Consider the following 24,614-nt stretch of genomic DNA (forward strand, 5'->3'; position numbering starts at 1 on the left):
CAAGGCCAAATCTACACTGGAGTTGCTTACTAAGAAGACAGTGAATGTTCCTGAGTGTCCAAGTGACAGTTTTAACTTAAATCTACTTAAAAATCTATGTCAAAATCTGAAAATGATTGTCCAGCAATGATCAACAACAAATTTGACAGATCTTGAAGAATTTGTAAAATAATAATGGGCAATTTTTGCACAATCCTAATGTGGAAAGCTCTTAGAGACTTACCCAGAAAGACTCAGCTGGGATCGCTGCCAAAGTTGATTCGAACATGTATTGACTCAGGTGTGAATACTTATGTAAATAAGATATTTCTGTATTTCATTTTCAATAAATGATGCAAAAATGTCAAAAAACATATTTCCACTTTGTCATTATGGGGTAGGGTATTGTGTGTAGAGGATAAGATTTTTTTTTAATGATTTAATCCATTCTGAATTCAGGCTGTAACATAACAAATGTGGAATAAGTCGAGGGGTATGAATACTTTCTGAAGGCACTCTATATATTTAAATGATATTGAAATCAATGTCATGTTCATTCAATTTAGATTTATTTGGCTATTTGGCTACTGTCTTTTGCTTGAATATATTTCATGATGTGTAGCCTAACACGTGCTCAAAGATCTTCCAAACCTTGAATTAGTGCATTATTATAGGGTAAGCATTAGAATAAGTCAACTCAATATTTGCAGGTGTAACCGATGTGAAATGGCTAGTTAGTTAGCGGTGGTGCGCGCTAATAGCGTTTCAATCGGTGACGTCACTCGCTCTCTGAGACTTGAAGTAGGGTTTCCCCTTGCGTTGCAAGGGCCGCGGCTTTTGTGGCGCGATGGGTAACGATGCTTCGTGGGGTGTCAGTTGTTGATGTGTGCAAGGGTCCCGGGTTGGGGCGAAGAGAGGGACGGAACCTACACTGTTACACAGGCATGGGACGGAGCTGATCCATCATCAGTATTGTTGAATAATTCTAATGTTAAGGTAAGATTTGAATGGTGAAAACTGATCCGAGAGCAGCGCTGCCTTTCTGTTCTATCCTATCAGTATCGACACATGCCTGCCTCAACGACGCACCTAGCGAACGTTCTCCCAGCGTGGCGTTTTGGGAAACGCATGTTTTGTTACATCTTCGACCGTTGCAGGAAAGATGCATTGTTAAAACACTCTTAAGCCTAAATTGTATCGCTATCAGGGAGCATGGGCCCAGGTGCACCGTTATTTACGAGTCCACTTTTGAAGTTTCCCAAACAAGCACGTAGAGAGAACGTTTGCAAAGTGCGTCGTTAGACCACGTGTCGATACTGACAGGATCGAAGGTAATGCACCGCTGCTCTCGGATCAACTTTCTCCAATAAAATCCTATTTTAACATTATAATTATTCCACAATACTGACAACAGATCAGCTGCTAAAGAGATATTAGCCTACCACCTATGGCTGTAAATAGGCTATTGAGGAGGCTTATTATGCTAACCCAATAAAAATGTACTAAATAACAGATTGGGCACATCATTATGCACATCCTGAAACACATTAAGGCAAACATTTCCAGACAGTAGCTAAGTCGCAAAATAGAACTCGATTGAACATGAAATTGATTTCAATATGATTGAAATAGCCTATATAGGCCCATGTAGCCTAAGTATCTTTCAATGCAGTCATCTTGGTTTAAATTTGAAACATAATTGTATCCTTCACTTGTTTGTAACAATTTCAAATACTTTGAGAACTTTCCTATTTGTAGTCAACTTCGTTCTGAAGTTATGGGCAGTTACAGTCAGACAGACAGCCAATTAGCAGAGATCTTCTAACGATGCACTTTGGCTACTCTACGAGTAATCTGGATCAGTCTATGTGCGAAGGTTTTTAACAGCCCCTTTACTAACGAAGGCTCTAGGAAACACTTTCACTACTAAAGACACATCGTAAGAAGGTTCTAGCGATGATCTTAACACTAACGCTATGAAAGCTCTGGGAAATGAGGCCCATATCATAGAATTACATATAGAGATCCTATAATTCACTCTGAGTCAGACAATGTGTTAACAGTTTTACTATTTGCACATTTTAGGTACATTCCTCAGATTTCAGATTGGAAAATGAAACACTTTCTGCTAACAACTTGCACATACACTACCTTGGTTTGTTCATGTATGGATGCTCAAGCTCTCTCCATTTCTTTGCCATCGCCTGAAGAAACATAATCTTTTTAGAAAACCAAATAATTCCATGTTTCCATGGAATATAAGGTACAGAGGTAGGATAGGGACCTGAATGAGTAAATGACTTCCTCATTGGTTCGCAGTCCATACCCAGTCCTCCAAATAGAAACAAAGCGCTATCAGATATAGCGGTTAGGGTATGCCACGACCTTCCCATTGGCACAGTGGATTCTGCTACTCTGGAAAAGCCATTTTTGAAAGAACAGATAAAAAAAAATCAAGTGTGATGTGAAAACAGTATAGTACAGAACAGTAACCATTTTAAGTTGAGCATTTCAAAGAGTGAACAGTAAATACGTACATTTCGGACCATGTCCATGATTCTAGATCTAGACAATAAATGTCACTTGTCCTGGATTCCTAAAAGTGAAAAGAAAAACAGAAGAGCTTATTCCAAACCAGCTTAAAAAAAACAGTCAAAAGTCCTATGTTTCATTAATGTTCAGCAGAAGACACAATCTCATGAATCGTTGTGACACTTTAGGTTGTCTGTGTCAATGAAAAAACACGAGAGAGGAGTTGAGATATATCGTTTTTCACCCTTATTCTGCCTCCACATACGTATCCTTTGTTGTCAAGTGTTGCACTGGCATGGGTAGCCCTGGGGTCAGGGGCACGACCCTGTAGACCAAAACAACATTTACAGTGTAGCTAGATATCCACAAAGAAACGATCATATTTTAAGTGTCTTGTCTTATATGCTATACTGTTAATAATATGCTATGACAACACCATGTTTTTGTATATCCACTAAATTAATTGCTTTATTATATATGTAAACACAATTTAACCTCCGTCTTACACTGGTATGTGGTTCACTCCAACTGGTCGATGTTGGGTCAAACATATGGACTTCATTGTTCCATCCCCAATAGATGTCATCCACCTGCAAAGCACAATATTACTAATCCATACAAAAAGGAAAGTTAATAGTAAATGAATGTATACCTTTGGACATAATTGCACCCGGAGGCAAAAATGACCCTTGATGCCTCATCCATAAGGAAGCTTCTATTGTTACCGATGTCATCAAATTGCTTATGACCATATCCAGCGAAGTAGATGAGCCTACAGAAATACCAAAACATCTTCCAATCACAAGGGGTTCATATTACAGGGGAGCTAGGAACCCCCATAAATGTAGGAAAGACTTTAGTTGGGCCAGCACACTATTTATTTAGACCACCCTTAATAGTAAAGGTGTAATCCGAACCCTGACAATATTTCTATTTACATAAAGAATGTTTACCTGCCATTGAAAACCCAACAAGAGAGCTTATCTCTGGGTGAGGGAGAGGAGCCACTCTTATGGTTCACTTTCCTCCAGCTATACTTCCCATCCAGGAGGTTGACACAGTAAAGCTGCAAACACAGGGCATTTCAGCATGTAAATGTGAACAAAACAATATAAGGCTTTGTAAACTATTGAGGATTTTCACACTTCCCTGTCAAAGTGTACTGTACCATCAGGGCTCGTTTTCATCAAGTGTCTCAGAGTAGGAGTGCTGATCTAGGATCAGGTCCACCCTGCCCATGTAATCTTATTCCTTATGATCTAAAAGGAAAAAACGAATCATACATCAGTACTCCTACTCCGAGACACTCTGGAGCCCTTTTTTTGAGTTTACCTGATTGGTCTGTCCGTTGTCATTGCATCCCCCAAATATGTACATGTCTCCATTCAGAGAGCAGCCACAGGTGCCTGACATTGGGGGTGGGACCTCTCCAGACATTTTACACATTTCCCTTCAGATTGGAGAACAAACAAACAATAAACAAACAGAACAGGGAAATGAGGGATTCAGTTATGCAGCTAAATCATTCCAGAACACACATTGCACATAAAGCATAACATTAACCAGATGTATTTAGAGAGTTGAACCAATGGGGTTTGTGCATTATGAAGCATTTACATGACACTTCAACATTCGATGGCAGCCATGTTAGCTCCCCATTAACATTACATGGGAAATGTTTTAAAAAAATACTATAGAACTGAATGTCTAGAATTAGTATTATGATGCATTTACATGACACTACAACACTATGGCAGCCATGTTAGTTCACCATTAACATTAGATGGGGAATATTTAAACCATGCTGTGTAATTGTATGTTCGTAAATTCACTCTAGCAACCTACTCCGATTTCAGAGTGCTCTGGTTTGAGTGCCAGAGCGCAGAATAATTGAGGAATTTACGAACGCCCTAAACTTGGTTGTTGTGACAGGTGTAAGTAAACATCGACGAATTGTTTTAATTAAACTGTTGTCAGTAACTCAGTTACAATCATGAATCCTCTTGATAACGTGACAACACTCAAGAAGCTATGTCAGCACTGCCTGGGCGAGTAAAATGTTGAAAATAGTGTTTTCTCATTTTGTGTCTGGAAGTAGCTACCTAGCAACCTAGCCAACTCTTTATGCATTTTGCCTGGGTGGTTGACCGTCGTTGTAAAGGGGTTGTTCGTAAATTCAGAGCCACACTGGACGCTCTGGCCGAGGAGTAGAGTTGATCCGTGCGAACTGACCTCACGACTGTAGTAAAGCACCCAAGTTATCTGCCTAACGTTGGCTAGCTTGCTAGCTACTTCCAGACATATGAGAGAACACCTCACTCTGAGCATTTTACTCTTACTCGGACCTCGCAGAGTTGGTTAGTGTTTTCATGGTATCACGAGGGTTAGTGACTAACTGTGTTATGGCAACAATTGATTTACGTATTATTATTTTTTTGCCGATGTTTACTGACACTGGTCATAGTTATTCTGCACTCTGACACACACAGACGAGAGTGCTCTGAAATCGGAGTAGATATCGAGAGTGAATTTACAAACGCTACTCCTCGGCCAGAGCATCTAGTCTGCCCATTCATAGAGAGAAACGCTCTGAATTTATGATAGGACAATCTGACAACGCTCTGAATTTACGAATGCTCAGAGCGCACACTGGGTACACTCTGACACTACGGAGTGAATTTACAAACGCTCCCTGAATGTCTAGAATTTTAACACAGGTCAAAATCTCTCTAAATACCAATATTCCACTGTGTCAATGTAATAACATTTTAGTAACTATGTAGTAGGCCTAACACCTCTGATATGCGATGCAGAGTTTACAAATGATGACCTGTTTACAAAGTCTGCCATCTAATGATATGTTGGTTTCAGTGCAATCTTTTTATGTTTAGAATGTAGTTTTCCAAGGATCCAAACCTTTTTATTACATCAATTTATTAATTCACAATCTTTGAAATGTGTTAATCTATATACTTCCCATATACAAAAATACAATTTGTTATAATTAGATTAATATTCTTACCATACACCTCTTTCTAAATCATAAAACCAGACTTCATCATTTGGCAGAAAAACTTCACCATCAGCAATTGACTGCAGAAAACAATTGAAACGTAAAAGTAAATATTTTTTTTATTACTGAATGGGAAGATGGAATACGTTGCTTTACATTCTTAAATTCTATCTTTGCATATTCATCAATACTGTATGGAGAAAAAAAACATTCATTGCGTAACTACATTGAATAATTTTGCATATCCCTAACAACATATTAGTGAAATATTGAAATGCTTAACATAAATTCAAGACTATCAATTGGCAATGTTTGTAACCATATTTGCTAGTAGACTTTCTTCAATCTCTTCCATCTGTTTGCCAGTTTTTGCTTACCACGTAGCCTCCCCACACGTACAGGACATTTCCCTCAGCTACAGCCGTATGACCGCTTCGCTCACCGGCTACAAGCTCTGGACAGTGCTTTGCAATTGCAGAATCCATGGGTGCTAAAAAGGGAGAGGGAAAAATAACGAAAGGTGACTACATAAAAGACCACACGTGGCAGTACTTTCAGTGTATCTGGTTGAAGAAATCTGTAAAAATGTAACCTTGTTTAGAGATCCAAGTAATTTATTTTTGTCAACACAGCTTTTGACAGCTTAGAACCAAGGCCATATGGTAAATTAAGGTACAAGAGTCTCTCGTCCGTCGCCTCAAGAGGATGTTTTCCAACAGCTTCTTGGAGAAAACAAGTTTTTCTTGACCTGATAGGCTTCAGGGCAGGTTGTCTCATTGGACACTTATAACCTATCCTTCAACCTGACCTAATGGTTGTTCTATTCTGGATTATTTTTTAAACCAATAAAATGATGTGCTGTAAACATTTTAGAATAATATTGCAATATGATGAATAAACATATGACAAGACTGATATACATTAATAACCATGCCAATTGATCATGCAATGATAAGTAATAATCTGGGTAATAGCTACTTACATGTCTGGCTGCTTTATCCATGTTTTTGAGAATACCCAATGTTTTGAAAACATCAGCTGACTTGAAACACCAAATATCGGCAGAATCGTGCAGTAGTGAAGCTTGTTGTGTAGAATCTTTGCTTTGAAGGAAGTGACGAAACATATAGGCGGAAGTTAACATTTAGCGCCAAATGTTGATTGTTGAAGAAAGATTCAACATGGAGGTTCGCAGAGTGAAGACGAAAGTATCTGCTGGCTTCAAGATGAGGGGACTTATGCTTCGACCGTACGCTATAATTTGTCAATCATGTTGTTCTTGACATGATATGTGGTTTACAGTAAATGTAATGGCTGCATTGCTAGTTAGTAGCTAAATCTGTCTTGTTGTGTCAGTGATACCAAGAAAGAAACTAGGAGGCTAAGGTTAGCTTAGCTACAGTAAATTACATGGACAGCTAGCTAGACATTTTAGTAGCATACTATGCATATTTAAGCAATTAATCTATAGAAACGAATGCAAATGTTGTATGTTTTTAATAGGAATGATGGGATTGATGTCTGGCAGTCAAAAGGTATACTACAAAGCAGCATCAATGAGTTAGCCAGCTAACTTTGATAAACAACCAGAAATAACAATTGATTTGAAAGTTAGCTAAAAATAGATATGTTTTTTGTTGTTAAGTCAATTAGACCATGCCCATTTCAAGCATGTCTTACTAAAAAGTTATTTCAGAATATTCAGACAAGTTAGCTGGCTAACTCCTTGATCCAGCTTTGTAGTATACCCCTCAGATGTGTACGTAATGTTGTTGTTGTCCTCCAGAGAAGCCAGCAGATACCTGGTGGAGGTGTTGGAGTCTGTCAATGAGCTTGAACTGGATGATGTCATCGAGAGGGTCATGGATGCTGTGGAGAAGCAGCCACGTACGTCTTCTTCGATCATAACATGCTACTAAAATCATGTACAAAACTCAATACAGTCAGTTGTGTTGGCTCTGCTTGTGAATGATGGGGCTATTCCTCTCTTCTCCTGGACAGTGTCCTCCAGTATGATTGAGCTGGCTGTGGTGGAGACTGCTGTGCAGGACTGCAGCCAGTCATGTGATGAAACCATGTAAGTTGAGAAAGATGTCAGTCTCACAATAACCAATTTCATACACATTCTCTAGATAGTAATCCTCAAATTTGACTTATTCATTTGAACTATTTTATTATTTTCAGAGATAATGTCTTCAACATAATTGGTGCTTTTGACGTGCCAAGATATATCTACAGCACAGAGAGGAAGAAGTTTGTACCGTAAGTATGAATGTATAATCCTGACTTCCTGATGTTTTACTGTTTGTTTACTTGTTTAATTACTTGTATGTGCTGTGTACTTGATTCTGCTTTTAGCTGCCAAGTACTGGCAACATGCAAGGTATTAAAACTACTACTACTACTATAGGTTGACCCCATCTAGTCTACATGGTCCAAATGTTATATCAAAAACACTCTATAAAAAAAAAAGATCTTTCTATTGAAACCACCATATGAAGACATCCATCAGTGAAACCGTTGTTTGTTCTTCACCCAGCCTCAACATGACCACCCACTCTGCCCCAAGTCTCTGTGGCTCAGCCAGGGACAAGGCAGAGCTCTTCAGGGAACGCTACACGCTCCTACAGCAGGTCAGTAGGCTGCATTTCTTTGCCCTCTGAATCCATCATAGTTTGATGGTCTTTGTATATTTTGGCCTTAAAGCAACTGTCCAGTGTTTCCAGACTTCTCTGACATAATATTACCTATATGAAATTACAATATGAGTGAAAAAGTTTTCCTTCTAAAAATGTGTAATTAAGTACAGTATGTTAAGAAGCATATTTTCTGTGTTGGAATGGTGTGGGCGTATAGCGGTCATTAAAAATGTTCACGAGAGCAGACCGCTGATTGGCCAGCTCATCATCCTCAGGAGGATGACATCATCCTTTATGAGGAAATAGCAAACATTTTTTAAACAGTCTGTTTGAGAGACAAGTTTGAGGTGGGGTTTTTTAGGTGTTTTTTTTCTCCAATTTATGCTTTGGCCACATATGAGTGTAGGATGAGTCATCAACATTATTTGGGTATGGGTTAACAGAATATTAACTTTTAAAAGTGATATTTTCACTGGACAGTTACTTTTAAAAATGCTTATTTCCTGAGACGCTGCTCTCTGAGGTCATTGTAAAGAGAATGTGTTCCCAATCCACTTGATAAATGAGGTTAAATCAGTGAAAAATAAATGTGTACCCTGATCCACATTGACAGTTGCCCCGTTTCTGTAGCGTACACATCGGCATGAACTCTTCACCCCACCTGTAATAGGGTCCGCTGCAGAAGAAGGCAGAAACAAATTTCAGGTAATAACTCTGTCATAACCAAAAACACACTTAAATGTGTTTAATGGATTTGATATAAGCTAAGAGGACGTTCTCATGTTGAACATTGATTGTCCTGATCTTGCTCTGTTCTTGTTTTCAGCTTCAGACTGTTGAAGCACTTTTAGGTAGTACGGCTAAGCTAGGAGAGGTCATTGTTTTGGGGATGGTCACACAGCTTAAAGAGGTGAGCAGCTAAAATTCATGTTAAGGACTTTTTAATTGGAAAATATAGTAATATCTATAGATATACAGTGCCAGTGAAAAGTTTGGACACACCTACTCATTACAGGGTTTTTCTTTATTTTTACTATCTTATACATTTTAGAATAATAGTGAAGACATCTAAACAATGAGATAACACATATGGAATCATGCAGTAACCAAAAAAGTGTTAAACAAATCAAAATATATTTGAGATTCTTCTAAGTAGCGACCCTTTGCCTTGATGACAGTTTTGCACACTCTCAACCAGCTTCACCTGGAATGCTTTTTTCCCCCAGGGGAAATTCTATCTGGAAGACCCCAGTGGTACAGTACAGCTGAACCTCTCAAAGGCAATATCCTTTCACTGTGGTGTGGGGATGGAGAGCGAATGATACAAATGTTCTCTTACATAATTCAATGGGCCAATTAAAGTCTTGAATATAGTCAATGTTTATTGTATTTCAGATCAATCATGTTTTCTTTAACCTTGCCCTCACCAGTTCCACAGTGGACTTTACACAGAGTCCTGCTTTGTTTTGGCAGAAGGTAAAATAATTTATCTTTTTCATCCACATTAATGGACATCGAATATTACCTGTTATGCAATGACTTAGTAGTCCGGTCCTATTTCCACCCCATAGGCTGGTATGAGGACTCAGTCTTCCATGTCAATGCATTTGGATTCCCACCAACTGAGCCATCATCCACCACAAGGTCAGTAGATTACAATGTCGCTGGCCTGTCAGTGTTGTCTTGATTTAGAAATGGACATTACCTACATAATGCCTTCTCTGAAAATCAGTAGGCCTACTGAGAAGGGCGAAAGTTCTTTTAAATTCCAATGTATTGTTTTTAACTCTACAGTTGGCATTTAAAAATATATTTTCCTTTCCCCTGTGTGTGTGTGTGTGTATATATATGTATAAATATAAATAAATAAACAGAGGATGAGAATGGACTCTGGTTTTTAGGGCCTACTACGGCAACGTGAACTTCTTCGGTGGGCCGTCCACCACGTCGGTGAAGGCCTCGGCCAAGCTAAAGCAACTGGAGGAAGAGAACGAGGACGCCATGTTTGTGGTGGTTTCCGACGTGTGGCTGGACAGCGTGGAGGTGCTGGAGAAGATCCACCTTATGTTCTCAGGTTAGTTCCACCCATAACTTCACTGACAGAAGAGGAGCTCGTATGGGGATATTTACCAGGTTACTGTAAAGAACTTTGTGACAACTGTTTATGTAAAAAGGGCTTTATAGATACAATTGGGTTTCTGGATTGATTCAAGCATTTATGCAAGTCGTATTAATGTTGACATTGATGGTTATTGTCATGTGTTTCATGTCCATCTCTGACAGATTTTCAAGTCTCCATCAGTATCTATCTCTACTGCTTAATAGTATGGTCTGAAATAACCTTTTCATGTGTCCATTGTAGGATACGCAGCCATGCCTCCTACCTGCTTCATCTTCTGCGGCAACTTCTCCTCGGCCCCCTATGGAAAAACACAGATCAAATCACTCAAAGGTAAAAAAGATTTGAGTCAATTTTTTAATTTTTTTAATAAATGCCCTGCTTGTGAAGATATACTGACCTGTCAAATAGGTTATGACAGAAGCATTAGTACACACATTTGAAGTATTTTCTTTTTTCCCCCCAGAGTCGTTGAAAGTTCTTGCCGATGCAATCTGTGAATATCCCAGCATCCACAGCAGGTAACGTGTGAGGGAGGAAAACCACTTGGTTGACCTGAAAGTCTGATATTCCAGGAAACTATTTCAACAGTACCACATCGTTGTATTCAGGGTGACAAACTGTTTGGGAAATATTCACCATGCTGCATTATGGGTCTTCTACAGGAAATTGTTGTGTTTACTTGTCTAACTGAATGCATCCTTTCAAAACTGCAGTAGTCGCTTCGTGTTCGTTCCCGGTCCTGAAGACCCTGGTCCGAGTACAATTCTACCCAGGTGAGAGTTGAAAAACAACAGACCTGTGTTGATTTGCTCATGATTTGACTATAGTCCTCTGATGTACTGTACTTCATATAAATGCTTATGTCCTCAGGCCCCCATTGGCAGACCACATCACTGAGGAGTTCAGACAGAGGGTGCCATTCTCTGTGTTCACTACCAACCCATGCAGGTGATTGAAAGATATGGGACTCCCAATCACGGCCGGATGTGAATCAGCCTGGAAATATGGCAGTTGTTGATTTATTCTATTTTCAGGAATTTGTCTCTTGACCTTTATTAAAGGGATATCTCTGGAGCTTTATTAAAGGGATATCTCTGGAGCTTTATTAAAGGGATATCTCTGGAGCTTTATTAAAGGGATATCTCTGGAGCTTTATTAAAGGGATGTCTCTGGAGCTTTATTAAAGGGATGTCTCTGGAGCTTTATTAAAGGGATGTCTCTGGAGCTTTATTAAAGGGATGTCTCTGGAGCTTTATTAAAGGGATGTCTCTGGAGCTTTATTAAAGGGATGTCTCTGGAGCTTTATTAAAGGGATGTCTCTTGAGCTTTATTAAAGGGATACAGTTGAAGTCGGAAGTTTACATACACTTAGGTTGGAGTCATTAACTCGTTTTTCAACCACTCCCCAAATTTCTTGTTAACGAACTATAGTTTTGGCAAGTCGGTTAGGACATCTACTTTGTGCGTAACACAAGTCATTTTCCAACAATTGTTTACAGGCAGATTATTTCACTTATAATTCACTGTATCACAATTACAGTGGGTCAGAAGTTAACATACACTAAGTTGACTGTGCCTTTAAATGGCTTAAATTCCAGAAAATTATGTTATGGCTTTAGAAGCTTCTGATAGGCTAATTGACATAATTTGAGTCAATTGGAGGTGTACTTGTGGATGTATTTCAAGACCTACCTTCACTCAGTGCCTCTTTGCTTGACATTGTGGGAAAATCAAAAGAAATCAACCAATACCTCAGAAAAATAATTGTAGACCCACAAGTCTGGTTCATCCTTGGGAGCAATTTCCAAACGCCTGAAGGTACCACGTTTTCTGCCAAAACAATAGTACGCAAGTATAAACACCATGGGACCACGCAGCCCTCATACCGCTCAGGAAGGAGACGCGTTCTGTCTCCTAGAGATGAACGTACTTTGGTGCGAAAAGTGCAAATCAATCCCAGAACAACAGCAAAGGACCTTGTGAAGATGCTGGAGGAAACAAGTACAAAAGTATCTATATCCACAGTAAAACGAGTCCTATATTGACATAACCTGAAAGGCCGCTCAGCAAGGAAGAAGCCACTGCTCCAAAACCGCCATAAAAAAGCCAAACTACGGTTTGCAACTGCACATGGGGACAAAGATTGTACTTTTTGGAGAAATGTCCTCTGGTCTGATGAAACAAAAATGGAACTGTTTGGCCATAATGACCATCGTTATGTTTGGAGAAAAAAGGCAAATGGCTTGCAAGCCGAAGAACACCATCCCAACCATGAAGCACGGGGTTGGCTGCATCATGTTGTGGGGGTGCTTTGCTGCAGGAGGGACTGGTGCACTTTACAAAATAGATGGCATCATGAGGTAGGAACATTAAGTGGATATGTTGAAGCAACATCTCAAGACATAAGTCAGGAAGTTAAAGCTTGGCAGCAAATGGGTCTTCCAAATGGACAATGACCCCAAGCATACTTCCAAAGTTGTGACAAAATGGCTTAAGGACAACAGTCATGATATTGGAGTGGCCATCACAAAGCCCTGACCTCAATCCTATAGAAAATGTGTGTGCAGAACTGAAAATGTGTGTGCGAGCAAGGAGGCCTACAAACCTGACTCAGTTACACCAGCAGCTCTGTCAGGAGGAATGGGCCAAAATTCACCCAACTTATTGTGGGAAGCTTGTGGAAGACTAGCCAAAACCTTTGACCCAAGTTAAACAATTTCAAGGCAATGCTACCAAATACTACTACTTGAGTGTATGTAAACTTCTGACCCACTGGAAATGTGATGAAAAAATTAAATTTGAAATAATTCATTCTCTCTACTATTATTCTTACATTTCACATTCTTAAAATAAAGTGGTGATCCTAAATGACCTAAGACAGGGAATTTTACAAGGATTAAATGTCAGGAATTGTGAAACTGAGGTTAAACATATTTGGCTATGTAAACTTTCGACTTCAACTGTATTTCTTGAGCTTTATTAAAGGGATATACAGTGCATTCGGAAAGTATTCATACCCCTTGACTTTATCCACATTTTGTTACGTTACAGCCCTATTCTAAAATGGATGAAATCGTTTTTTCCCATTATCAATATTCAAAAAATGCCCCATAATGACAAAGTAAAAACTGTGGTTTAGAATATTTAGCAAATTTATATATTAAAAAAATGAAATCACATTTACATAAGTATTCAGACCCTTTACTCAGTGCTTTGTTGAAGCACCTTTGGCAACAATTACAGACTTGCATGTTCATGGGTATGACGCTAAAAGCTTGGCACACCTGTATTTGGGGAGTTTCTCCCATTCTTCTGTACAGATCCTCCCAAGCTCTGTTAGGTTGGAACGTGAGCATCGCTGTATAGCTATTTTCAGGTCTCTCCCTAGATGTTCGATTGGGTTCAAGTCCAGGCTCTGGCTGGGCCACTCAAGGACATTCAGAGACTTGTCCCGAAGCCACTCCTGCATTGTCTTGGCTGCGTGCTTAGGGTTGTTGTGCTGTTGGAAGGTGAACCTTCGCCCCAGTCTGAGGTCCTGAGTGCTCTGGAGCAGGTTTTCATCAAGGATCTCTCTACACTTTTCTCCGTTCATCTTTCCCTCGATCCTGACTAGTCTCCCAGTCCCTGCCACTGAAAACATCCACACAGCATGATGCTGCCACCACCATGCTTCACCGTAGGGATGGTACCAGGTTTCCTCCAGACCTGACACTTGGGATTCAGGCCAAAGAGTTCAATCTTGGTTTCATCTGGCCAGAGAATCTTGTTTCTCATGGTCTGAGAGTCCTTTAGTTGCCTTTTGGCGAACTCTAAGTGGGCGGTCATGTGCCTTTTTACTGAGGAGTGGCTTCCGTCAGGCCACTCTAGCATAAAGGTCTCATTGGTGGAGTGCTGCAGAGATGGTTGTCCTTCTGGAAGGTTCTCCCATCTCCACATGTTTACGATTATCTGACTCTGGGGAAGTGGATAAAAGTTCGGGATTTTGGCAACGAAGCCCATCTGTTGAAGTTCCTATGAAAAAATGTGCACTTAATGGCTAATATTTTTAACGTTGTTGTGTGATACATTTGGCTACATTTGCTCATTATAACAAACAGTGGAGGCTGCTGAGGGGAGGACGGCTCATAATAATGGCTGGAACGGAGCAAATGGAATGGCCTCAAACACATTAAAACCATGTGATTGATGTACTTAATACCATTCCACCTATTCCGCTCCAGCCATTACCACAAGCCCGTCCTCCACCATTAAGCTGCCACCAACTTTCTGTGATAACAATTGACCATTCTTTGACAGTTACTTTTCACAGGTTTTGTGATTGCATGTAGTCTTTGTTTTGCCTGCATTTTGTAAATGTCATCTTTTAATATCTCACAACCTGTGAATCAAATGTTCCTATGTCAGAATCCAGTACTGCAGCCAGGAGATTGTTGTCATCAGAGAAGACCTGGTGAACAAGATGTGCAGAAATTGTGTCCGACTGCCTAGCAGCAACCTCGACATTCCAAACCATGTGAGTCTTAGCTCCTCAGTTATGACATACCCAGCCTCTACTAGTACAATTACCTACACTACCAATCACAAGTTTGGGCACAACTACTTATTCCAGGGTTTTTCTTTATTTTTACTATTTTCTACATTGTAGAATAATGGTGAAGACATCAAAACTATGAAATAACACATGGAATCATGTAGTAAGCAAAAAAGTGTTTAACAAATTATATTTGAGATTCTTCAAAGTAGCCACCCTTTGATGACAGCTTTGCACACTTGGCATTCTCTCAGCCAGCTTCATGAGGATTTCTTTCCTTCTTAATGCATTTGAGCCAATCAGTTGTGTTGTGACAAGGTAGGGGTGGTATACAGAAGATGGCCGTACTTGGTGAAAGACCAAGAACAGCTCAAATAAGCAAAGAGAAATGACAGTCCATCATTACTTTAAAGCATGAAGGTCAGCCAATCCGGAAAATGTCAAGAACTTTGAATGTTTTTTTCAAGTGCAGTCGCAAAAACCATCAAGCGCTATGATGAAACTGGCTCTCATGAGGACCGCCTCTGGAAAGGAATACCCAGAGTTACGTCTGCTGCAGAGGATAAGTTCATTAGAGTTACCAGCCTCAGAAATTGCAGCCCAAATAAATGCTTCACAGAGTTCAAGTAACGCACACATCTCAACATCAACTGTTGAGGAGACTGTGTGAATCAGGGCTTCATGGTCGAATTGCTGCAAATAATCCACTACTAAAGGACTTGAATAAGAGGAAGAGACTTGTTTGGGCCAAGAAACACAAGCAATGGACATTAGACCGGTGGAAATCTGTCCTTTTGTCTGATGAGTCCAAATTTGAGATTTTTGGCTCCAACCGCCGTGTCTTTGTAAGACGTAGAGTAGGTAATCGGATTATCTCCGCATGTGTGGTTCCTACTGTGAAGCATGGAGGAGGAAATGTGATTGTGTGGGGGTGCTTTGCTGGTGACACTGTCAGTGATTTATTTAGAATTCAAGGCACACTTAACTAGCATGGCTACCACAGCATTCTGCAGCGATATACGCCATCCCATCTGGTTTGCTGCTTAGTGGGACTATTATTTGTTTTTCAACAGGACAATGACCCATCACACCTCCAGGCTTTGTAAGGGCTATTTGACCAAGAAGGAGAGTGATGGAGTGCTGCATCATATGACCTGGCCTTCACAATCACCCGACCTCAACCCAATTGAGATGGTTTGGGATGAGTTGGACCGCAGAGTGAAGGAAAAGCAGCCAACAGGTGCTCAGCATATGTGGGAACTCCTTCAAAAATTTTGCAAAAGCATTCCAGGTGAAGCTGGTTGAGAGAATGCCAAGAGTGTGCAAATTTGTCATCAATGGAAAGGGTGGCTACTTTGAAGACTCTAAAATATAACATTTATTTTGATTTTAACACTTTTTGGTTACACATGATTCCATATGTTATTTCATAGTTTTGATGTCTTCACCATTATTCTACAATATAGAAAATAATAAAAATAAAGCAAAATCTTGAATGAGTAGATGTGTCCAAACTTTTGACTGGTACTGTTAATTGTAAACCTAGCTAGTTAATTTGGCCCGTATTCACAAAGTGAATACCCCCCACCTAGATCAGAAATCCTACTCTGAGGCGCTTTGTGTGAATATTTGTCCTGTAGTTGAATTTATTCTTCATGAATAATAACGACATGAAAATGTCTAACACTCACCAATAAACTCTTTCTCCAGTTTGTGAAGACTATCTTGTCTCAGGGCCACCTGACTCCACTTCCGCTGTATGTCAGCCCAGTGTTCTGGGCCTATGACTATGCTTTACGGGTTTACCCCGTGCCTGATGTCATCATCTTTGCGGACAAATATGACCCTTTCAACATCTCCAACACAGACTGCCTCTGCATCAACCCGGTACGTTATGCTTATTCCTAGATTTCCACCATTTTGTTTTATGAGACTCGGTATGAGATGTTGGACTTGGGTTTCGAGCTATATTATGATGAGATCTTATATTCTTAATTTAAGATTTATTTTTTATGTGTTGTCATTTTGTTCTTGCAGGGCTCCTTCCCAAAAAGTGGCTTCACTTTTAAGGTATATTACCCATCCAACAGGACCGTTGAGGACAGGTGAGAAATGTTTTTTACTCTTTGTTTATGCATGCTCTACACATATCTCACTTGGTGTTAATCATTGCTTTACTGGCAATATGGTAACTATAGTATATTGAGAGTCAACTTGGTTTCCATGTCGGTCTTCATTTCTCTTTGCTGATCTAAATATTCTTTATTTTTCCTCACAGCAAACTTCAAAGCCTCTAAAGACCATAAGGATTATTTTGGACAGGGGGATTGGCTGTTATGGTTGTGTAAAATGTTTTTGTAAAATGTCTAAAAATACTTTTGCTAAATCCCTTTTTATTTTATTTGTATGTACCTTTTGTATCATGGAGAATAAAGGTTCACTGTCATTAAATTGTCATCTTTGTGCATTTTTTACTTGACTGGTTAATGTTGGACAATAAAGCAAATAAGAATTGTGTTACTCTTCTGTACTTGCATAAATCAAACTATTATATTTGACCTCACAAAGATGGCGGAAATAAGAAGTTATTGGTTAATTCCGGTTAGGCATCTTGTAATTGACGACTTCAACCAGATGTCGCATAATAATCACTGAACAAAAACATAACGTTTCACACTGAAGGCCAAAGCAGACGTGGACCATTTAAAGCAGACTACGTAAGTGTCTTTTTGTTGTTGTTGCAAGGTTGCATTAGTTCCCTTTTTCAAAGTTTAGGTGGCGTTAAAACGCATTTAAATTGATTGATAGGGCGAACGTTAGCTAGCTTGCAGACACGGCTAAGTTTGCTAACGTTGGCTAGGTAGCTTTCGGTGTCACGTTGAGTCGGTGTAGGCTTAAAATGCTTGCTGAAAACTAGTCTTTTTGCACGAGCTACGCATTTGTATTGTCTTCATGATGGCACACAAGCCAACATCATGACTTGTGTTTCCATGTAAACCAACCAACAGTCAGTGCATCAGCCATGGTGGTACTAAAACAGTTGCCAGCTGTTGATATTAACTTACTTAGCTGGCAACAACAATTCTAGTCCTACCCAGTAACAGCTAACGCGCTATCTTTGGCATTTTACTATCTGAATTATTTGTAAATCTCTTAGAATTCATACTGTAAAACGTATTCTCTTTTTAGTCATACTAACCCTGTTCATAACACAGCCCATTGGTAGCTGAGCTACCTGCTTAGCTATATCCTATAGCTGCATGTTGGGATGAGACTTCTTAACTATAGTGAATGTCTGTATTGTTACAATACCTCTCATACTCCTCTACTCTGAACCCCTGTGTATGCAAAACTAGGTAGCTCTCATCTCCCATCCAGGTGATCATGGATGAAATAGAGGAGGACATTCCTGACCGCTTGCCTGTTGAGGAGGGGGATGAAGAGGAGGGAGAATTTGACTGGGTGGTGGACGAGGCTGATGAACTCGATGATGAGGATGTAGTTGTTCTGGACACAGAAGCAGAGCCCTTTGAGTTGGAGCAGCCAGCTGAGCGCAGTGGCCACATAGCAGCGGTGGATGGACACTACATGTATGTTTGGGGAGGATATAAGGTAAACAAGTATGACAGGCCTTCTGAATAGACTTTTGTTTATATGATAGTGTATCTAAATAATTTAATTTGGAACTATACCATTTTAATCAATGATTGAAACAATGATCAATGAGTCTTCAATCAATTATAGTTTTTATTGGAAGATTTGCCGTCGGCTTTTGACCTATGATACCATTTGCCACAGTCCACTTTGCCAGAGATAACACAGCCGAACCCTAGCCAACATGTTTACAGATGATTTAATTCCATTGACTTCCCTCTTGTTTGTCTTGTCATTAGAATTCCCAGACCACTGGCTTCTTTGACTTATACTTGCCAAGGAATGAAATCTGGATCTACAACATGGAGACAGAACGATGGTAATGATTTTAAACATCCTTTTGTTAGTGTCTAGCGTGTCTCAAATTATATGGCTCCCTATATAGTGCCCTACTTTTGACCAGAGCCCTTATATCTACCGTCTGTATTTGCAGGAAGAAGCAGATGACTGTGGGTAACCTGCATACCTCTATGTCTGGCAGCTGTGGAGTGTGTGTGGATGGCGTCCTCTATCTGTTTGGAGGCCACCATGCCAGGGGAAACACTGACCGGGTGAGAATAGACCGTGTGTGCATGTGCGTGGACTCTGTTATGTCTTGTAGAATCTTGGCACCTAAGGCTGTGTCCAGTCCCTCCCTTTCCAGAAACTGTGTTTACAAAAATATTTTATGTGCTGCACGCTAAGAACTATGTTTTTGAGGATTTTTTGGTTAAAATCCCCACTTTCAGCATCGGATGTTAATTCACCACGGCAGGATTTATTTATTTATCTCCATCTCACCTCAGAAGCCTGTTTTCCAACAAACCATTTAAATGTTAATGTCCGTTACGAAACTTATGATGTAACTTTTTTGATTTCATACCATCTCAACGTTGGCCCTGTTCTGCTCCGTGGCCTTCAGGTCTTCCGGCTCCCTCTCCGAACACCGGCCCTCTGCTGGGAGGAGATGAAGGATCTCAAGGGCCTGGCCCCGTCCTGCAAGGACAAACTAGGCTGCTGGGTCCACAAGAACAGGTGAGGTGGCCCATTGGCAGGCAGTGAGGTAGATTATAGAACAGGTGAGGTGGCCCATTGGCAGGCAGTGAGGTAGATTATAGAACAGGTGAGGTGGCCCGTTGGCAGGCAGTGAGGTAGATTATAGAACAGGTGAGGTGGCCCGTTGGCAGGCAGTGAGGTAGATTATAGAACAGGTGAGGTGGCCCATTGGCAGGCAGTGAGGTAGATTATAGAACAGGTGAGGTGGCCCATTGGCAGGCAGTGAGGTAGATTATAGAACAGGTGAGGTGGCCCATTGGCAGGCAGTGAGGTAGATTATAGAACAGGTGAGGTGGCCCATTGGCAGGCAGTGAGGTAGATTATAGAACAGGTGAGGTGGCCCATTGGCAGGCAGTGAGGTAGATTATAGAACAGGTGAGGTGGCCCGTTGGCAGGCAGTGAGGTAGATTATAGAACAGGTGAGGTGGCCCATTGGCAGGCAGTGAGGTAGATTATAGAACAGGTGAGGTGGCCCGTTGGCAGGCAGTGAGGTAGATTATAGAACAGGTGAGGTGGCCCATTGGCAGGCAGTGAGGTAGATTATAGAACAGGTGAGGTGGCCCGTTGGCAGGCAGTGAGGTAGATTATAGAACAGGTGAGGTGGCCCATTGGCAGGCAGTGAGGTAGATTATAGAACAGGTGAGGTGGCCCATTGGCAGGCAGTGAGGTAGATTATAGAACAGGTGAGGTGGCCCATTGGCAGGCAGTGAGGTAGATTATAGAACAGGTGAGGTGGCCCATTGGCAGGCAGTGAGGTAGATTATAGAACAGGTGAGGTGGCCCATTGGCAGGCAGTGAGGTAGATTATAGAACAGGTGAGGTGGCCCATTGGCAGGCAGTGAGGTAGATTATAGAACAGGTGAGGTGGCCCATTGGCAGGCAGTGAGGTAGATTATAGAACAGGTGAGGTGGCCCGTTGGCAGGCAGTGAGGTAGATTATAGAACAGGTGAGGTGGCCCATTGGCAGGCAGTGAGGTAGATTATAGAACAGGTGAGGTGGCCCATTGGCAGGCAGTGAGGTAGATTATAGAACAGGTGAGGTGGCCCATTGGCAGGCAGTGAGGTAGATTATAGAACAGGTGAGGTGGCCCATTGGCAGGCAGTGAGGTAGATTATAGAACAGGTGAGGTGGCCCATTGGCAGGCAGTGAGGTAGATTTTAGGTCTAATTCATTGCTCCGTTACATATTGTTGTTGCGACATTACATATTGCCTCTAAAGAAAGAGATGTTTATTTTGATGAATGTTTCTCAATGAACTACTCTGTGTGTCGACAGGCTAGTATTCTTCGGGGGCTACGGCTATATGGCACAAGGAGCTCACCGAGGGACATTTGAATACGATGAAACTTCATTCATGGTATGGTCAATTAATTCTACAACTCTGCAGCTGCTTTTTAACGGCAGTATGAAAACAATGGTCTGTTTAGTCTATTAGTCTGCAGCAAAGGGAGTCATCAATAAGGGTAAATCCTTGGTTGTGTTCATTAGGACAAAACGGAAGAAAATGGACTGAAACAGGGAGGGACAACCTGGACTTGTCCAATAAGAGTTGCCAATTTTGGTGTTTTGTAGAAAAATGTTTTGTGTTGCATGGCCTAATGAACACAACCCCTTCACTGTGTGTTGTAACAGGGAGATAATCCGGGGCGGGGCTGGAACAACCACATTCACATCTTAGACCTGGAGACGTCCACTTGGAGCCAGCCAGTCACCAAGGTAACGCCATTCCCAGAAATCCGGTCATGACTTTGTGTTGGAAGCCATTTTGTACAGCTGTCTCAGTGGGAGCCCCATTCTCACCCCTCCTTTCCCTCCCTCTCTCCTGGCGAAAGGGCAACGCCCCCTCTCCCCGGGCAGCGCATGCCTGTGCCAAGGTGGGCAACCGAGGCTACGTGTTTGGGGGGCGTTACAGGGTAAGTAGGAATGTTCTTTGAAAATAGAGCTTACACAAGTTTCTGCTGAGTTTACAGTCATGCTGTCTAATGTAAAACAATATCACTGGCCTGTAGACAGAGATTTAGGTCTTCACGGTGTTAATTTATATGATTTACATATTGTTATGCCTTGTTACATCATAGATTATAAAGGATATTGTGTTCTAAATGTTTGATGCTCTTCCTCCATATGAGTAAGGCTTGACTCTTTCGCAACAGGATTACCGCCTGAATGACATGTACTACATCGACATGGACTCCTGGGAGTGGCATGAAATGTACGCTATGCCAACTTATCCAAAATGTCTTCATGCATGTTATAGTGTTAAACACATCCATTTTTTATGGGAGGATGTTGTGCTCTTACCCATGGATGTCCCTGTATGTTCACCATGATGGTACTAACAACTCTTAACCCCCTCCACCTCCCCACGCTCCCCTCCACCTTCCCCGGTCCCATCTCCCCTCCACCTTCCCCGGTCCCATCTCCCCTCCATCTCTCCCGGTCCCATCTCCACCTCTCCTGGTCCCATCTCCCCTCCATCTCTCCCGGTCCCATCTCCCCTCCATCTCTCCCGGTCACATCTCCCCTCCATCTCTCCCGGTCCCATCTCCCCTCCATCTCTCCCGGTCCCATCTCCCCTCCATCTCTCCCGGTCCCATCTCCCCTCCATCTCTCCCGGTCCCATCTCCCCTCCATCTCTCCCGGTCCCATCTCCCCTCCATCTCTCCCGGTCCCATCTCCCCTCCATCTCTCCCGGTCCCATCTCCCCTCCATCTCTCCCGGTCCCATCTCCCCTCCATCTCTCCCGGTCCCATCTCCCCTCCATCTCTCCCGGTCCCATCTCCCCTCCATCTCCCCCGGTCCCATCTCCACCTCCCCGGTCCCATCTCCACCTCCCCGGTCCCATCTCCACCTCCCCGGTCCCATCTCCCCTCCATCTCTCCCGGTCCCATCTCCCCTCCATCTCTCCCGGTCCCATCTCCCCTCCATCTCTCCCGGTCCCATCTCCCCTCCATCTCTCCCGGTCCCACGTCACATCTCCTCTCCCGGTCCCACGTCACATCTCCCCTCCATCTCTCCCGGTCCCATCTCCACCTCCCCCGGTCCCATCTCCACCTCCCCCGGTCCCATCTCCCCCTCCACCTCTCCCGGTCCCATCTCCACCTCTCCTTGGCCTTCTGCAGGAGTGTTCCTCAGCAGGGTCCTGTGGGACGCTCATGGCACTCCTTAACCCCTGTGTCACCTGACCACATATTCCTGTTCGGAGGCTTCACAACTTCCCGAGAGACGCTCAGTGAGTGAAGAATATTTCATTTTCCTTAAGAGTCCATGGCTCGACCACAATTAATTCCTCTATCTATTTGTCATGTATACAGGTGATGCTTGGCTGTACTGTGTCAGCAAGAACGAGTGGCAGCAGTTCAAGCACAATCACACAGAGAGCCCCAGGTAATATCTCCATACAGATAAACCAATTAATCTTCATGACAATATCACCAAATAAGTGGTTAGGAAAAGAAGCTGCTTGTCTCACTGTGTACATTGTTTGTGTTATGAGTCAGTGGTGATTTTTCTCTGATTGTGTGTGTGTGTGTCAGGCTCTGGCACACGGCCTGTTCCGGTCCTGGTGGGGAGGTGCTTGTGTTCGGTGGCTGTGCCAACAACCTGCTGTCCCATCAGCGAGCTGTGAGTACAGTTAGAACACACCACTCAGTCATAAACTACTAGACCTTTCTTGGTGTCACTTGAAATTAGATCAACAAACAGATTGATAACCAGTTTTACTACCAAGTATAGTTTGAATGCATGGATATGTTCTTCGATTTTCCTTTTCAACAGGCTCACAGCAAAGAGTTGCTGGTCTTCACAGTTCAACCCAAGTCACTCGTCCGGTGAGTAGAAACAGAACTCAGACAATATGGCCCATACACCGAAATACTGTTTTTCCGTTGCATGCCCTAATGAACACAACCCAAAGTCCAGGTCCCTGTTTCAGTCAGTTTCCTTCTGCTTAATGAACACGTCTACTCTCATACAGTACATCTTGTGGTCAACCTAAAACTTGCCTTCCCATGCGAAGTGGTAAGTTAAATATTGCCTGATTTGTTCTAGGTTCTGTATGGAAGCAGCGCTGCAGCACAGAGAGTTGCTGTCTGGGTCCTGGGACTGTCTGCCTAAACATCTGCTACACACTCTCAGACAGCGGATGGGAGGCATCAACGCCCTGGGCTCATAAGAGCCATACACCACCACGTTCTTTGGGGTGGTAGGGTTGAGTGTGTTTGAGATGGTTGACTGCCATGGCCTTGCTGCTAGCTGAACGAAGAGGACAGCTCACCTGATCTTGTCACCAAGTGTCATGAGGAGTGGGTCGGGAAAAACAAAGTAAATTAATGTAAATCATTTAGAGAAAAAGAGGCTTTTATAGGGACTAGTGTTGGCAAATCCCTTAGGCCAGTCAATCAGCAAACATGGCAACGTTCATTATCCTAATTCTGAGTGCTTACTTTTATGATGTATATATTGTATTGTATTGCATATATATGTGTGAATTTGTTGTGACCGTGTTTAAAAAAAAAAAAAGTATATTTTTTTAAGTAAAAGTACCATGTATTCAATCCTGCTGGAGAGGTGGCATACCTTAGATCATGTTAGTCGGAAGAGGCTCGTGTAGCATTTTGTCTGTTTTAATCGGGTAATACCAGTTACATTGGAGCTACATTGCACTGAATTTAATTATCAAGAAGTTACTTGTTTGGTATTATTCTTGTCTGATCTGCACAGCTTTCCCTTGACATTTTTATTCTAAAATACATTTAAAATGTTTAATTTTGAATCAAGAAAATAAACCAGACAAATATGGCAGATCTGAATCTGATCTTTTACATACACACTACCTTGAATGATGAATGTAAAAATCTGTGAAACAACTTGAGGGAAATTAAGGCTTTTCCTGTCATGCATATATTAATTTGCATATTATCGGTCAATTGAAGGCATCAATTAAGTCAGCATTGTCCTATTAAGGGATGGGTTGACTCATTGTCTCTGGTTTTCCTTGGTATCATGATACTGTCCAGATGGGAAGAAATCCCATGACCATAAAAATGTAATAAAATGTATGCACTCTACTGTAAGTCGCTCTGGATAAGAGCGTCTGCTAAATGACT

General features: G+C 41.7%; 3 protein-coding genes across 5 annotated transcripts; 2 read left to right on the forward strand and 1 right to left on the reverse strand.

Moving 5' to 3' along the window:
- Positions 1-1,516: 1,516 nt before the first annotated feature.
- LOC106611027 (kelch domain-containing protein 1) lies at positions 1,517-6,639 on the reverse strand. The gene is made up of 9 exons (XM_045713921.1): positions 6,507-6,639; positions 5,902-6,014; positions 5,534-5,604; positions 3,844-3,961; positions 3,465-3,577; positions 3,164-3,283; positions 3,018-3,101; positions 2,756-2,836; positions 1,517-2,575 (listed from the first exon to the last, which is right to left on the reverse strand). Exons 2-8 carry the CDS (start codon positions 6,007-6,009, stop codon positions 2,758-2,760), a joined length of 693 nt encoding a protein of 230 aa, XP_045569877.1. The 5' UTR covers positions 6,010-6,014; positions 6,507-6,639; the 3' UTR covers positions 1,517-2,575; positions 2,756-2,757.
- Positions 6,624-17,267, forward strand: pole2 (polymerase (DNA directed), epsilon 2). The gene is made up of 19 exons (XM_014210569.2): positions 6,624-6,773; positions 7,311-7,411; positions 7,526-7,601; positions 7,709-7,786; positions 8,064-8,157; positions 8,794-8,868; positions 8,990-9,073; positions 9,390-9,446; positions 9,591-9,639; positions 9,735-9,807; positions 10,065-10,237; positions 10,526-10,615; positions 10,749-10,803; positions 10,999-11,058; positions 11,156-11,233; positions 14,690-14,798; positions 16,527-16,703; positions 16,854-16,921; positions 17,095-17,267. The coding sequence occupies exons 1-19, from the start codon at positions 6,679-6,681 to the stop codon at positions 17,111-17,113; spliced, it is 1,611 nt and encodes a 536-aa protein (XP_014066044.1). The 5' UTR covers positions 6,624-6,678; the 3' UTR covers positions 17,114-17,267.
- A 127-nt stretch (positions 17,268-17,394) lies between these two features.
- klhdc2 (kelch domain containing 2) lies at positions 17,395-24,309 on the forward strand. 3 transcript variants are annotated; one of them, XM_045713818.1, is made up of 14 exons: positions 17,395-17,533; positions 18,173-18,428; positions 18,710-18,789; positions 18,904-19,021; positions 19,372-19,484; positions 20,782-20,863; positions 21,139-21,222; positions 21,339-21,419; positions 21,660-21,718; positions 22,629-22,738; positions 22,821-22,893; positions 23,043-23,130; positions 23,284-23,336; positions 23,557-24,309. In XM_045713818.1, the coding sequence occupies exons 2-14, from the start codon at positions 18,201-18,203 to the stop codon at positions 23,678-23,680; spliced, it is 1,293 nt and encodes a 430-aa protein (XP_045569774.1). In that variant the 5' UTR covers positions 17,395-17,533; positions 18,173-18,200; the 3' UTR covers positions 23,681-24,309. The 3 variants fall into 3 exon arrangements, with proteins under 3 accessions (XP_045569774.1, XP_045569854.1, XP_045569815.1); XM_045713859.1 differs by having other exon boundaries at positions 17,419-17,533; positions 18,195-18,428; XM_045713898.1 differs by lacking the exons at positions 21,660-21,718; positions 22,629-22,738.
- Positions 24,310-24,614: the final 305 nt, after the last annotated feature.

This window comes from Salmo salar, chromosome ssa01 (genome assembly GCF_905237065.1).
Source record: "Salmo salar chromosome ssa01, Ssal_v3.1, whole genome shotgun sequence".
NCBI classification, from domain to species: Eukaryota; Metazoa; Chordata; class Actinopteri; order Salmoniformes; family Salmonidae; genus Salmo; species Salmo salar.